This window comes from Benincasa hispida, chromosome 3 (assembly GCF_027475165.1).
Source record: "Benincasa hispida cultivar pf3 chromosome 3, pf3_genome.v1.1, whole genome shotgun sequence".
Taxonomy (NCBI): domain Eukaryota; kingdom Viridiplantae; phylum Streptophyta; class Magnoliopsida; order Cucurbitales; family Cucurbitaceae; genus Benincasa; species Benincasa hispida.
Window position 1 is genome coordinate 49634017 of NC_143480.1, and position 17716 is coordinate 49651732.

Below are 17716 nucleotides of genomic sequence, written 5' to 3' on the forward strand. Positions count from 1 at the left end.
TCCTTAAGTTTTTTCTTATTTCCTTTATTATTATTATTTTTTTGTTGGGTCCAACAGGGTTTTATTAATAATTTCTTACATTACAATAAACACTATGTTTGGATAAATTTTCTTTTAAAATAATACAATTTTTCTCTGTGTTTCTTAATTTGTTAAACACCTTAAATAACATATTTTCTAATAAGTTTTATACTCATGCCTTGATACACATGAGCTTAGATTTATTGAAATGGATAAACATTAACAAACGTTACGAGTTTTTTTTTTTTTTTTTTTTTTTTTTTTTTTTTTTTTTTTGAGACGAGGATCAAATCCCGTATATATATAATGCTAGTTGAACCATGTTTAATTAAAGGTAATTTTACGATTTATGAGTATTGTACTTAATTGAATATTTTTAGGAATATCTATTTGTGATAAATTTTATTTAGAATCATTTTCTTTCTCCGGCATACTTTTCTTTTAGTGATAATAAATGATATTACTATTTTTCTAAAAGATAATCACAAAAACCTTAATTTTTAATCTTGAATTTAATAGTTCCTTTAACTTTAAAAATATCGCAGACATGAATTTATCTTGTAACTTAAATCATGACCTTTCTTCATAGAAATTGGAAGTTCGATCCTTCATCTCTATAATTGTTGTACTAAAAAAAAATTCAAAACTTTTGATTTTATATCCAATAAATTTTTTGACATATTCAAAATTTAATAATTGATCTATTAAATATAAAGTTATTATATATCAAATTAGGGCTTAACATTCAATTTCACCTTTAGATTTGTTTTTTTTAAATGTTGAATAAATCAACAAATTAAAAATTTTGGGACTTCAAGAAAAATCAAATGTTTAAGGGTTCGTTTGGATTGGCTTAAGAAAAAAATGTTTTTCAATAAACTTATTTTTATTTAAACACTTCTGATAAATCGATTAAAATACAACTGAAAAACTATTTTGAGTGGCTATCAAACATTTCAATTCTTCTAAAATGATTTATTTTTTAAATTAAACACTTAAAAATGTATTTCAAATACACTATAAGTGTCTATTAGAGATTTTTTTAAGTTTAAAAATGTATTACAAAATTTAAAATTCAAAAAACTCATTATATAATTTTCAAAGTTGAGAAGCTCAATGAACATTTTTATATAGTTGAACTATGCTCGCATCATCTTTCTTTCTATTTCAACCGAAAAAAAGTACACAATAGAAGTTCACTCTCTCTACTTGTAGGTGGAAGACATGACCGTTCGACGGCTTTGTCGTGACCAAGTGATAACGGCAGTCAACGGTGAATATCCCGGCCCGACAATTCATGTTCAGGACGAGGACGTTCTAGTCATTCACGTTTCCAACAACTCCCCCTATGATTTAACCATTCATTGGTAATGGACTAATTTCTGGTCTCTTATTACAAGAAAGATAATAATTTAAAATGTAAAATATTCAGGCATGGAGTATTCCAGCTAATAAGTGGGTGGGCGGACGGGCCAGAAAATATAACCCAGTGTCCGATACGACCAGGTAACACGTACACATACAGATTCAAGATCAAAGGACAAGAAGGAACTTTGTGGTGGCACGCCCACTCGTCTTGGCTACGCGCCACCGTCCATGGCGCCCTTCTCATTCGACCCAAGTTCGATCAGCCACTGCCATACCCAAAGCCTTACAAGAAGGTTCCTATATTGTTGGGAGAGTGGTGGAATGCCAATGTTGTCCATGTTGAAGAGGAAGGCCTCGCCACTGGTCGCGGTCCTAATGGCTCTGATGCCTACACTATTAATGGACTCCCAGGAAATCTCTACCCTTCTCCCAAAATCGTAAGTAAAATCTCTACAATCTAATAAGAAAATTACTATGATGACTGCGTCTATTGTCGTACACTCCGTCCAATAATTCAATTAAAATTTATCACGTGGTAAATATATTTTTTCTAATTCTTCAACAAAAGAGTTGCATGAGATGTAGGTGTCCCTATCTTTATTTTTAACATCTACATTTAAGTTTACATAATTTTCTATATGATTTTATAACTTTCAATTGAATGTTTTAAAAACAATGAATATATGAGGATTTAAATAATAAACATTAATATTTGTCCGAATTATTTTTTAAAGGGATATTTTTAAACATATGAAAATAAGTCAACTTATTACAAATACAACAAAATATCAATATCCATAAAATATTTTCAGTAGTTTTGTCATTTAAAGTAGTTACTCTTTTTTAAAACAATTTTTTAATTCTATGATTTAAATGGTAGAAATTTTAGAAATAATATTTGTATGTTTTTAATGGTGAATTATTTTCTTAAACAAAAGAAAGTTAAGTATTATATTTTATGTTATGAATTCATTATTTTTGGTAAATATTACGCTTTATGTTATAACTTATATCAAATTGTAAATGATTGATTTTATAGAAACTTTATAAGGTAAAAAATATCAATTAATTAATTATTGATAATAATTAAGATTTAACATAATATATTAATTCTCTAATAATATACAAGGTGGGATCAATTCTAGTACAAAGCTCATCTTAATGATTCAATCTAATATTTAGTTTATAATTACAACTATTTTTATTTGGTCTATAAATATATTATGAACATGTGTTAAACAATTATTTATATTTTGTTTTGAGTTTGAAAATTTAGAACCAAACAAATCACAATGAAACCACGTTACATTGAATTCTTGTTTTCAAATTTATCTTATCACCTAATCTTCTAGCTTTTGTTGTTAAGAAACATATGAATTGAAGATGGTACGTGGGAAGACATATTTACTTCAAGTAATCAACGCTGCACTCAATAACCAACTCTTCTTCAAGTTAGCCAATCACAAATTCACTGTCGTCGCCGTCGACGCCACCTACACCGACCCATACGTCACCGACGTCATCGTCCTAGCTCCAGGCCAAACCACCGATGTCCTCGTCAAAGCTAACCAACCTCCCGGCTCATACTACATGGCGGCGCGTCCCTACGCTCATACGCAATCCCAAATAGGCTTTCCAAACACCATTACACGCGCCGTCGTAATCTACGACGGTGGATCCCCCTCGACTGCTCCAATAATGCCCGTTCTACCAGCGTTCAACGACACCCCAACAGCACACAAATTTTACAGCAACATACCTGCTCTCGTGGGGGCCCGCCACTGGGTCCCAGTTCCTCGCCACGTGGACAATCACATGTATGTGACATTTGGTTTAAACCTGGCCCCGTGCGGGGCAGGTAATGGTAGCACGTGCGGCGGGCCAAACGGGCAGCGACTATCGGCGAGTATGAATAATGTGTCGTTTGTGATACCAAACGACGCCGGATTGTCGATGTTGGAGGCGTATTTTCATAAGTTGGAGGGAGTTTATAGTAGAGATTTTCCGGATGACCGGCCGGTGAAATTTGATTACACGAATTCAAGTTTAGGACTGGATAATTCATTGATTTTTGCGCCGAAGGCTACCAAAGTGAAGAAATTGAAGTTTAATTCGACAGTGGAGATTGTTCTTCAGAATACTGCTTTCATTGCGAAGGAGAATCATCCACTGCATCTCCATGGATTTAACTTCCATGTACTGGCACAAGGCTTTGGAAATTATGACCCGATTCGTGACCCGAAGAAGTTCAATTTTGTTAACCCGCAAATTCGGAATACCCTCGCCGTCCCCGTCGGCGGTTGGGCTGTCATCCGATTCCAAGCCAACAATCCAGGTTAATATTTTCTTTTTTTCCTTACATATAACAATTTACATTTTTACTCAACGGTAATAAATTAAATATGTTATCATAAAACTTTGACTAAAAGATTCAAATGTTAAAAAAGATGACGTCAACAAGCTTGATTTGTAAAACAAAAATTGTGATATTTATGTGATGAATTTGTATATTAATGATAAAAATAAAGATAAAATTGTCAGGTTCAATTTTAGTTTTTATACTTTCAATTATCTAAATTTATTTTAATGTACAGTAAATCTAAAATTTATTCTCTTATAATTAATTTTTATCGAAATTAATTAGATATAATAAGAATAATTTTCATGTAAATAAATAATATAGTTTCATAAAATTATAGTCAAACTAGACTAAATAGAACAAATATATATCTATAATAATAATAATAATAAAAATAAAATTCAACAACAAAAAAAAAACCCTAATTGTGGGACTAATGTTGTTATAATTTTGATACGTATTAGAAAGTTTTTAAAGAATCTATAGTCACGATTTAATCTTAATTTGTCATGTGGCAAATTCTTCTTATTTTTAATTTTTAATATTTTAATTAGTTTGTCATGTATAATAAGAATGAAATGTATAAAGATAAATACTATCTGGAATATATTTAATTATTACTCTTAATTTTTTATTACCTAAAGACTTAGAATGTACAGGTGTATGGTTGATGCACTGCCACTTGGATGTTCACTTACCGTGGGGATTAGCCATGGGTTTTGAGGTCGAAAACGGACCAATTTCGTCGATCGGGAACTAATAGTGGGGATTGATGCATTTCAGTTAAAAAACCTGGCTGCCTCCACCGCCGTCCGATCTTCCCAAATGCTAGGGATATCATCGACAAAGTTCCTCCAGATTTGAAAAAATTAAGTATTATATCTTATAGTTGTTATTTTTTAAGTTTGAAAATGTATCATTTTATTTTATAGATTTGTCAAATTAAGTGTGTATGGGTCAAGACCTAATAATTAGTTTCTACTTTTTCATTCTCCATTGTATTATTCTATTTAAAGCAAATTATGATATTGATAATCAACCGTAATCGTATGATAAGTGAATATGTCAATTTGTACGGTGAATTTTGATAGTTATGTAAAAAGCTGTTGTAATTTTTTTAAGCTTACTTGGTAACGATTTTATAGGTTTTTTTTTAACCTCCGTTTTGTAACCATTTTAATTTTGTTTTTTATTTTTGCAAGTTAAGCCTACAAGTATTATTTCCATATCCAAATTCTTCATTTCTTATCTACTTTTTTATCAATAGTTTAAAAGTTAAACCATAATTCAAAAAAAAAAAAAATAGCTTTTAAAAATTTATTTTTGTTTTTGGAATTTGGCTAAGAATTCAACCATTGTACTTAAAAAAGATGCAAATCATTGTAAGAAATGAGGAATAAATAGACTTAATTTTCAAAAACCATAAACCATAAATGAAATGATTACTAAACGGGACCTTAAGAATTAAGTTTCTTACTAATATTTTGTATCTATGGGTTCCTTTGATTTGATATCTTACTTTGGATAAATGCTTTCAAAATTTGAACTAAATTTTGAAAACTGAAGTCCCATTTGATAATCGTTTAAGCTCCATTTGGTAACGGTTTGATTTTTGAGTTTTTTGTTTTTCAAAATTAAGTCTATAAGTACTACTTCCACCTCCAAATTTCTTCATTGTTATCTACTTTTTACCATTGGTTTAAAAAACCAAGTCAAATTTTGAAAATTAAAAAACTAACTTTTAAAAAGATATTTTTCTTTTTGGAATTTGGTTAAGAATTCAACCATTGTACTTAAGAAAGATGCAAAACATTGTAAGAAACATGGAGAAAATAGGTTTAATTTTGAAAAAAGAGAATAAAAAACTAAATGGTTACAAAATGGGTCTTAGTTTTTGGTCTCTGAAGAATTGTGTTTTGTCTTTATTTATTAAAAAACAAAAAACATACATCTCCCTATAATTTCCATCTAAAATTTTAAAAAATATATATTCACAATTACTTTGTAAAATAGGATGATATTTTTAAAAAATGTCTGAGACTATCTCTGTTTGGGAAAATGACCAAATGACTAAATCTACTGCATTTTAAACTCGACAAAGGCTAATTCGAAGGCTCGACTTCACATTTTGGCAAGCATACCTGATGCATTGGCCAAAATGGTTGAGAACATGATCATTGCACACGAGATCATGGACTTGTTGCAAGAATTGTTTGAACTTAAGTTCTCAAGCAAAATGGAATTGATGACAATGAAACCAGTGGTGTCAATTCCCAAAATAATCTTCAGTCCTTATTGAATGTCAAGGAACTAATAGAGAAAGCAATTGTTGCTGACTCTGATGAAGTTCATCGACGAAAATTGTTCTCTGAAATGAACCTTGGAGTTTATAATATAGGTTCTGATACTGATCCCACTACTCTCCAGAAAAGGAAGAACTCCGAAGACATTAACTTTGTCTTGGAGACGTGTTTAGTAGAGAATGATAATTCTGCCTTGATACTTGATTCAAGGGCTACTAACACATATGTTCTTCCCATCAAGGATTTAGTTCCTGGAAAAAGTTGAAAGCTGAAGAGTTGACTCTTAGAGTCGGTATTGGTGAGGTCGTTTCAGCTCTTATTGTAGGCAGGCTTAAGTTATTTTTAGACAAGAAACGGTATCTGTTACTGGATAATGTTTGTGTAGTTCCTCATATCAAGGGGAACTTAATTTCAGTTTCTTGTCTGATTGAACAAAATTATTTCATCTCCTTTTCTGAGAATAAAGTGTTAATTTTTAAGAATGGTATGAAGATTGGTTTTGGGTCAATAGAAAATAACTTGTATGTACTAAGGTCGTTAGTCATAAAAGTCTTGCTTAATAATGAAATGTTCAAAACAGCAACAACTGTAAAAAGACCAAGAGTTTCTCCTAAAGAAAATGCCCATCTTTGGCATCCAAGGTTAGGTCACATCAATCTCAATAAGATTGAGAAGTTGGTGAAATGTGGACTTCTAAATGGTTTAAAAGAAAACTCTTTACCAGTGTGTGAATCTTGCCTTGAAAGCAAAATGACCAAACGACCTTTTACTAGAAAAGGTTATAGAGCCAAGGAAACCTTGGAGCTTATACATTTAGACTTCTGTGGTCCGATGAATGTAAGAGCACGAGGTGGGTATAAATATTTCTTGAAAAGTTCAAGGAGTATAAGACTAAAGTTGAAAACTTGTTAGTAAAAAGAAAAAAAAACACTACGATCTGATCGTGATAGAGAGTATATGGACTTAGACTTTCAAAACTATATGATAGAACATGGAATCACGTCTCAACTTTCAGCCTCAAGTACACCTCAGCAGAATGGTGTGTCAGAAAGGAGAAACAGAACCCTATTAGACATCTTCCAGACTCGTTTTAGGGATATGCAGTAGAGACTACAATTTACATTTTGAACAATTTTCCCTTGAAAAGTATTTCTAAAACACCTTTTGAGTTATGGAGAAGTTGTAAAGGTAGTTTACGCCACTACAGCATTTGGGGATGTCCAGCCCACGTGCTTGTGGTTAACCCTAAAAAGTTGGAACCTCGTTCGAAAGCATGCCTATTTGTAGGTTACCCCAAAGAAACGAGAGGTGGATACTTCTATGATCTAACTGAAAATAAGGTGTTTGTATCAACAAACGCTACCTTCATGGAAGAAGACTATATAAAAGATCATAAGCCACAAAGTAAACTTGTTTTAAGTGAGATTTCTAATGAGACTGCTGAGACTTCAAAAATAGTTGTTGAACAGGCTGATAGATCAACAAGAGTTGTTGATGTCAGTACATCTAGTCAACCATCTCAAGAGTTGAGACTGCCTCGACGTAGTGGGAGGATTGTGAACGCACCTATACGCTACATGGGTTTAATAGAAGCCCAAATCATCATATTTGATGATGGAGTTGAGGATCCCTTGTCTTATAAGCAAGCAATGGAAGATGTTGACAAAGATGAATGGATTAAAGCCATGAATCAGAAAATGAAGCTTATGTACTTCAATTCTATCTGGGAGCTTGTAGATCAACCTGATGGGGTAAAACCTATAGGTTGTAAATGGATATACAAGAGGAAAAGAGGAAAAGGTACAGATCTTTAAGGCTAGACATGTGGCAAATGGTTATATCCAGGTTGATGGGGTGGACTATGAAGAAACTTTCTCACCTGTTGTCATGTTAAACTCTATCAGGATTCTCCTGTCTATAGCCACATTTTATGATTATGAGATATGGCAAATGGATATCAAGACTGCCTTTTTGAATGGTAATCTTGAGGTGAGCATCTGCATGGTTCAACCAGAAGGATTCATTCAACAAGATCAAGAGCAAAAGATTTGCAAGCTTAATCGGTCTATTTATGGACTGAAACAAGCATCTAGATCTTGGAATATAAGATTTGATACTACGATCAAATCTTATGGCTTTGATTAGAATGTTGATGAGCCTTGTGTTTACAAGAAAATAATTGGGAATGATGTAGGTTTTTTTTTACTAACGTTAAGAAATGGCTAGCCGCCCAATTCCAAATGAAATATTTGAGAGAGGCACAGTTTGTTCTAGGGATCCGATCACAAAGGATTGTAAGAACAAAAGGTTGGCCTTGTCTCAGGCATTGTACATTGACAAGATGCTTGTCAGATATTTGATGCATGCTCTAAAGTCTCGTATCCTATAGTTTGTAAACAATTTGCACGAACGCTTGTGTTGTTAATATATGATATGTACTTCACATCATGTTTTTTTGCTCATTTACTTGCTTTATTTGCTTTACCACAAACCAATAAACATAAAATCTCTGGTTATATGTATGTGACTCAAGCATGTATGTGGTGACATACAAGTGGATCATGTCTTGAGTGATAACCAAAATGGTCTGTAGTATATGGATAAAGGAAGGAAACCTTATCCTGGTAACGCTACGGATGCGACCCACTTTGTGGAATGGTCACAAGTGTTGTGACTTGTCACAGATGGTTTGATCCTGATCATTTATATTGGGGACATACGAGCGGTGGCGTCCTATACAAAAAGTTTGTATAAGACCTGACCACGAAGTGTTAACGTCTCGTTATATAACACCGTTCATGACAGAGACTTCACTTCACTAGGATGACCATAGGTAACATGATCTCGATCCTGAGTGAGTTGAGAACTCCTGCCATTGAGGGCGGTCATTTGATTTGTATGGGTGCGAGTGACTAGTTCATCGATTCAAACCTACCATTTTGGGGATTCGTCTGATTTGGGAGCTGGGAACTCAGCTACACAAGATGGAATTCACTCTTTCCTTGAGGTGGGGTAAGTAGATAGATAGCTCCCTTAAGGGCTGAATCCGAGGATTGAACGATGTGGCGCCACACACCTTCTCTTGGTTCGAGAGGTGTTCATACATAGGTTGACTATGTTGTATTGTTCATTAAAGGAATCAATGCTACTTAAGGAGTGAGATGTAACTATAGGAGCATAAAGGTAATTTGGCCCAACTATACTTACGAGCATCTGTGAAGGGTCATCGTACTCATGATTGGTTATATCCGATGGACACAAAAATATATTTGTGGTAAGAAGAGTTCAGCTGTTGGTCTTTAGTGGAATGCCTTACAGTTAATAGATGGTGGATCTCGTGGCTAAAGAGTTTAGTCAGTTATTCACGAACCGTTGGAGCTTCGAGCCACAAGTCCATTAGGTCCCCTGGGTAGCTTGGATAAAGTCGAAAACCAGTGTTTAGGTTAATTTGAAATGTTCAAATTGACAAGAGGAAGTTTGATTATATATGATATAATTGGACTGGTTAATTATATATGATATAATTGGCTAAATGGATGAGATACATTATTTTGGAGGAAATTAGATATAAATATGATTTATATCAAGTAGAGGAGAAAATACTATAGTAGATATGTGATATCAAACTATAGGATAAAAATATAATATGATTATAAATTAATTAGTTGATTAATCATATGATAATTAATCCAATTTTCACATTCGGACGTGGGTTAGTGGACAGCGTTAGTTATTGTAACCGATGAGTTAAAATGAAAAATGTTTTCATTTTGAATCCCCCTATCGTTCAATCGCTCGAAAAGAAAAGTGAGAGTGCGATGACGTTGATCTAAACGATCGCTTACGTAAAATAAGAGCCTGTACGATAGTCCTCTCCGCCTAAACGATCGTCTACCTCGCGCCTAAACGATCGCACACTGTCGCCTATATGATCGCATAGCTTCTCTAAACAATCGTATAGTGTGCCGACTTTGCTAAACGGTCATATACCTTTTCCTAAACAATCGTTCAGTAAATCCTACACGATCGTTTAGCTCCTCTTAAACGATAAGCATTTCTGCTATGCTATAGCGTCTTTTTCCCTCCCACGTGCTTACATGATTCGTGTTTCCTCCTTCCTCTACCAAATTCACCAAATACCACCCTCTGGGTTTTCACTTCGAGAATGCCCGGGGTTCTTTAGTGGTAGTGTCATCCCCACGGTGTTCGTGTTTGTTGTTGTTCGTGCTGCTTTTGTTGACACTGCTGTTGGGTGCTGATAGATCGCGAGGAGGGTTCCGCTGCTTGGAGTGTCGAAGTGTGAAGAACGTCTTCAACTGATATGACACTCTTTCCCTTATTATTTTGTTGTTCATAGCATGCCGTTAATTAAGATTTGATTGCATAACTGTATGTTTGAATGTATTATATGTATTTCGGTCACGGTGAGATCGGAGCGATCCGAACACGCTCATGGAACTCTTAGATATGAGATCCTTCATTATTACCTTTCAGGCATGGAATTGTTTTTTCTAAGAAACAATGTCCTAAGATACCTCAAGAGGTTGAGGAAATGAGATGGGTTCCCTATGCATCAGGTGCTAGTAGCCTTATGTATGCAATGTTATATATTAGACCTGACATTTGCTGTGCAGTAGGGATGTCAGTCGATATCAGTCCAATCTACGATTAGGTCACTAGACAGTGGTCAAAATGATCCTCAAGTATCTTCGGAGAACGAGGGACTATATGCTCATGTATGGAGATAAAGATTGGATCCTTACAGGATACACAGACGCTGACTTCCAGAATGATAGAGATTCTAAAAAATCAATATCAGGGTCAATGTTCACTCTGAATGGAGGGGCTATAGTATCGCGAAGCATCAAGCAAGGATGCATCGCAGACTTCACTATGGAAGTCGAATACGTAGCTGTTTGTGAGGCTGTTAAAGAGGCTATTTGACTTAGAAATTTCCTTACTGATTTGGAAGATGTTCCAAATATGTCTTTGCCGATCACACTTTATTGTGATAACAGTGGGGCTGTGGCAAATTCTAAGGAACCTCAAAGTCACCGAAGAGGCAAGCATATAAAACGAAAATATCATTTGATCTAAGAGATTGTGCATCGCGATGATGTAATTGTCACGAAGATTTTGTCGGAGTACAACATTGTTGATCCATTTACAAAGGCTCTCACGGCTAAAGTGTTCGAGGGTCATCTATGTTGGGAATGCCCTAAAACTCGCAGTTCGTAAATTTTGTGTCAAACATTTCTATTTATCAATAAAATATTATTGAGTGTTTTTTTCAATAAAGACATTGATATTGCATTCTATAATGAAAATCTAATAAATAAAACCATGGCTATAGTATGAATACTTTAACTTTATTTGATGACATAAAAAGGATCAAGTTATAGCCTAAATGGTCTATAAGTATATGGATGAAGTTGGGTATTTCATCCTGGTAACACTATTGGATACGGCCCATTTCGTATACTGATACAAATGATGTGATCCATAAATCATTCATATAGAGACATGTGAGTGGGGGCATCCTATGCAATGAGTTTTCATAAGATTGGACCTCGAAGTAGTCACTTTTCTTTATAATGACCATTTACTGTTAAAACTGACTATTTCAAACTAAAATAACCTAGGGTAACACGATCTTAATCCTGAGTTAACTATGAACTCCTGTTTATTTTGGTATTATCCTTTGATCTGCATAGGTGAGAGTAGTCCAATAACACTGCTCAATGAGCCTTCCATTTTAGGGATAAGACTGGGTAAATAGTTGGGGACATAGCTATGCAAGATGGAATTCAATCCTGTCCTAATTAGGGTTAGTAGATAGGTTGTTCTCTTAAGTGTTGATGCCTAATCTTAAAAACCGGGGCCCCGCCCTCTCTTGGTAGAGAGGGATATGATTTATAAATGGTATTACAAATCAGTTGTTCAATAGAGGGTCAGTGGGTGCTTAAGGTGCAAGATGTATTTACAGGGGTAAAATGGTAATTTTCACCCAACTGTAAATACGAACGACCTTTGAAAGATCAACCTACCGATTATGGTCAAAATGGACAGAAATATATCTACAGTGAGGAAATAGCAACTATTGAGCTATAGTGGTACGTCTTGATAGTTAACGAATAGTAATTAATTCGTTTTAAAGAGTTTAACTGATTAATTACAAATCGTTGGAGCTCATGATCTGTAGGTTCATTAGGTCCCTCTACTGACTCATAAATTGGAATAGCAAATTGAATATTGAATTGGATGAATTTTGAAATTAGGTTTATGAATTTGAAATGTTCAAATTCAATTATTAGGATTTTCAATTTGTTGTATTTGATACAATTAAAAACGTTTAATTTAGTTGAAATTAAACAAAATCGGAGAATCAATTTATATTTAGATTATGATTTAAATATGCATTTGAATCATAATGGTGGAATTGGTGTTTTATTAATTTAATATTAAGATATTTAATTGATTTTCTATTAATTCAAAGGTTTAATTAAAATAAAATTAGTTTTATATAAATTAATTTTATAAAAACAAAATATAAATAACATAGTTTTATTTAAAACAAGGAAAATTGATTTTAAAATCAAAATCAAAGAGAAAATGGATTTTTTCCAATTTTTGGGAAAAATCCACTATCTCTTCAAAGTGGGAGCTCACCATTTTTCATCAAATTCTTCAAGGAGGAGTTACCTTCCATGAAACTTGATAATCTTGCATGTTTTAGTATATATATACATGTTTCATGTAGAGAAATTAGTAGAGATTTTCTGGAATTCTAACTATATTGCTTGGAAATTGAAAATCCTTTCAAACCCATCAAAATCCCTCTCCAATTTAGTTAGATTTGAGTGTTTCCACCACATATTCCTTCTTGAGCTTTGTAGAGAAGATCTTGGTTGTAGTCTTGTTGAAGTTTCAAGCTCAATCTTGAAGTATTACTGCTGAATTCGTAGATTGAGTCTTCAAAGGTAATGTTTTCTACAAACCCTCTTTAAATTTCACTTAAATAGCATGTTTAAAACTCAAATTAAAAGTAGTTAGAGTGCTTATTAACTCTGATTTATTCCGTTGCATGTTAGATTACTCCTTCAATCTAGAGAGTGGGCCTACGAGATATGCGGCACCTTGTCTAGGCAAGTGGGAGATGTTACTGGGGTATAGTGTATGCCTTAGTTTATTGTAATTTTGTACTGTCTTTGTATTGTACATTAGTCTCCTGAGGCTTTAGGACAAGTGGGAGATTGTTGGGAATGATGTCCTAAATCTCCCGGTAGTCTCATAGTTTGTAAACTCTGTAAACATATTGTTATTAATAAAATAAGTGTTATTTCATAAGCATTTACTCAATCCAAAAAACTAAGATCCGAGGTTATTTTATGTAAATTTAAACAAGTATGTAGAGACATACAGGTGGATCTTGTTTAAATTAATAACCTAAATGGTCTGTAATATATGGATAAAGAAAGGATACCTTCTCCTGGTAACACAATAGATATAACCCGCTTTGTAAGTGTTACAAGTGTTGTAAAGTGCTACAAATAATCTGATCCTGATCATTCATATGGAGACATGCGAGCGGGGGTATCCTATACAAAGAGTTTGTATAAGACCGGACCACGAAATGATTAGTCTCTTTATATAATTTCGTTGATAATAGAGACTTACATTTCACTAAGATGACCATGGGTGACATGACCTTAATACTGAGTGAGTTGGGAACTCCTGTCTATGAGGGCAGTCCTTTGATTTGTATGGGTGAGAGTGGCTAGATTGCCAACTCAACAAGCCTACCATTTTGGGATTCGTCTAATTGGGGACCTGGGAACTTAGCTACACAAGACGGAATTCACTCATTCCCCAAAGTAGGGGTAAGTAGATAAATTGCTCCCTTAAAGGCTGATTCCGGGTTTTGAACATAGTGGCTACACCCTCTCTTGGGAAGAGAGAACTCGGTCATAGTGAGACTATGACTTATTGTTCATTAGAGGAATCAGTGGTATTTAAGGAGTTAGATGTAACTATAAAAGAAAAACGGTAAATTGGCCCAGCTGTACTTACGAGTGATTTGTGAAGGTTCATCGACTTGTTGGTTGGTTATATCCAATTGAAGGAAATCAATCATGAGGATTTCCATGAGTAGCGAAAGAGATCGTTCCAAATTCCATTCGAGTGAACACAATCAATTACAGTCTAAGAATGGAAACTAACAGGTCATGCACAACAAGAAATTACAGCATGCTTTAAGATGTTACAAGGGATAGAGGATGCATATCTTTGAAGAACCATTCTTCACGAATCCCTCGATCAATCTCCAAGCGTCCAAGAACAACAATGCTCAAACACAACGACCAGTACAACACGAGCAACAGCATGAACACAATGAACGCAACCTCCACGAACCAATCGAATCTAACTTGTTCCACGAACTAAGTGAGGATGCCACCACAATGGTTACCTTGGTATTCTCGGTGTGAGAATCCAGGAGTTGTGGGTTATGTATGATCTTGGCTTGAGGAAGAGACTTGAGGACTACAATAGAGCAAGTGGGAGATAAGAAAGTGTCTATTGTATAGACGATGTGCTCAATCGTGTAGTAAACGACAGTCTATCATATAGACTTAGCCACTCGATCGTTTAGCTACAATCAGCTGAATGACTATCGTAAAGTCAAAGTTGCACGATCGTTTAGTCTCTGTCAGCTATCGCTTAATGAAACTATTTCAATTGATAGCTTAATCCATTAGTTCTTTTCGAATGAAGTAACTTTTAATTTTAGGAAAACCATTTTTCTTTTATCGCATGGCTATCATAAAACCACAATAACCTCCCACTCAATCGGTTATTAGAGAAAAAGAAATTAATTATCATATAATTAATATATTATAAATAAATATGATAATCAATTTACCATATTATATTTATAACCTATAGTTTTAATATTTCATCTCATGAAATATATAAACCATAGTTCTTTTTCTATTTTATGGTACTTAATGTAAATCATATTTACATTAATTCCTCCACTTGATGTATCTCATACATCACACTAATTATATCATATATAATTGAATTTCCTCTTGTTAATTTGAACACTTCAAACTAACCCCAAGAACTGATTCTCAACGTGAATCTATTGAGTTACCAAGGAGACTTTATGGACTTGTAGCTTGAAGCTCCAACGGTACGTGAATAGTTGACTAAACTCTTTAGTCACGGGATCCACCATCCGTTAACTTCCGGGCACTCCACTAAAGACTGACAGCTGCACTCTTCTCACTACAAATATATTTCTGTTACCATATCAACCAATCAATAGTACGATAACCCTTCACAAATCGCTCGTAAGTACAGCTGGGTCAATTTACCGTTTTTCCCCTGTAGTTACATCTAACTCCTTGAGTACCACTGATTCCTCTAATGAACAATAAGTCATAGTCGTACTATGATTGGGTCCTCTCTTCCAAAGAGAGGATGTGACCACTATGTTCAAGGCCCAGAATCAACCCTTAAAGGAGCAATCTATCAACTTACCCCTTCTTCGGGGAAGGATTGAATTTCGCCTTATGTAATTGAGTTCCCAGCTCCCCAATTAGACAAATCCTAAAAAAGGTAGGCTTGTTGAGTTGACAATTTGGCCACTCTCACCCATACTAATCAAAGGATCGCCTTCAAAGGGAAGAGTTCCCAAAACACTTAGGATTAAGTCATGTCACCTATGGTCGTTTAAATGAGATGTAAGTCTCAATTATCAACGGTGTTATATAAAGAGACTAATCATCTCGTGATCCGGTCTTATACAAACTCTTTGTATAGGACACGCCGCTCGCATGTATCTACATGAATGGTCAGGATCAAACCATCTGTAGTAGTTCACAACACTTATAAACCTCTATAAAGCGGGCCATATCCATAGTATCACTAGGATAAGGTATCCCTCCTTTATCCTTATACTACAGACCTTTTAGGTTATTACTAAGGCATGGTCTACTTGTATATCTCATATACATGCTTAAGTTTATATAAAATAACTACGGATCTTTGTTTATTGGATATGAGTAAATGAAAATAAAATAACTCTTACTTTATTAATAACAATATGTACAAAGTTTATAAACTATGAGATTCCGGGAGAATTAGAACATCAATCCCAACAATCTCCAACTTGTCCTAATGCCTCGAGAGACTAATGTACAATACATGAAAACACAAGTACAATATACAATAAACTAGGGCATACTATGTACCCCAGTATCATCTTCCACTTATCCTAGATAAGAGGTCGCATGTCCCGTAGACCCAGACTCTCCAAATGACCCTCAAACACTTTAGCCGTGAGAGCCTTTGTAAACGGATTAGCAACGTTGTGCTCCGACACGATCTTCGTGACTATCACATCACCATGATGCATAATCTCCCTGATCAAATGATACTTCCGTTCTATATGCTTGCCTCTATGATGAGTCTGAGGTTTCTTTAAATTTGCGACAACCCCACTGTTATCACAATAGAGAGTGATCGACAAAGACATATTTAGAACAACTTCCAAATCTGTAAGGAACTTCCTAAGTCAAACAGTTTAGCGGCTTTACAAGCGGCTACGTATTCAGATTCCATAGTGGAGTCCGCGATGCATCCTTGCTTGATGCTTCGCCAAACTACAACCACTCCCTTCCAAGTGAACACTGACCTTGATGTCGATTTTCGAGAATCTCTATCAGTCTAAAAGTCAGAGTCTGTGTATCCTGTAAGGATCAAATCCTTATCTTCATACACGAACATATAGTCCCACATTCTCCGAAGATATTTGAGGATCGTTTTAACCGCCATCTAGTGATCTAATCTTGAATTGGACTGATAACGACTAACAATCCCTACTACATAGCAAATGTCAGGTCTAGTACATAACATTGCATACATTAAGCTTCCAACAACAGAAGCATAGGAATTCGTCTCATCTCCTCAATTTCTTGAGGTGTCTTAGGACATTGATCCTTAGACAAAAGAATTCTGTGCCTGAAGGGTAATAAACCCATCTTGGAATCCTGCATCCTATCTGATCAGTATTTGATTAATATACAATGCCTGAGACAAGGCTAATCTCTTGTTCTTAGGATCCCAAATGATCTGGATCCCTAGAACATACTACGCCTCTCCCAAATCTTTCATTTGGAATTGGGTAGCTAGCCACTTCTTAATGTCAGTCAGAAACCCTACATCATTCCCAATGAGTAGGATATCATCCACATACAGCACCAGGAAAGCTACTGAGTTATTGATGATCTTCTTGTAAACACAAGGCTCATCAATGTTCTGATCAATGTCAAACGATTTGATCACACTGTCAAATCTAATGTTCCACGATCTAGACGCCTGTTCAGCTCATAAATAGACCTATTAAGCTTGCAAACACTTTACTCTTGATCTGGAATGATGAACCTCTCTAGTTAAGCCATGTAGATGGTCTTCTTAAGATTACCATTAAGAAAGGCAGTCTTGACGTCCATGTACCATATCTCATAATCATAAAATGTGACTATGGATAGGAGTATCCTGATAGACTTCAACACGACAACAGGTGAGAAAGTTTCCTCATAGTCCACTCCCTCGAACTGGGTAAAACCCTTTGCCACGAGTGTAGCCTTAAAGGTTTGCA

At 34.7% G+C, this 17716-nt stretch overlaps 1 protein-coding gene across 1 annotated transcript; it reads left to right on the forward strand.

The window, feature by feature from the left end:
- The first annotated feature begins 1178 nt into the window (after positions 1-1178).
- Positions 1179-4787, forward strand: LOC120074459 (laccase-7-like). Its single transcript, XM_090311971.1, has 4 exons — positions 1179-1388; positions 1454-1830; positions 2756-3724; positions 4408-4787. The coding sequence occupies exons 1-4, from the start codon at positions 1246-1248 to the stop codon at positions 4506-4508; spliced, it is 1590 nt and encodes a 529-aa protein (XP_090168097.1). The 5' UTR covers positions 1179-1245; the 3' UTR covers positions 4509-4787.
- Positions 4788-17716: the final 12929 nt, after the last annotated feature.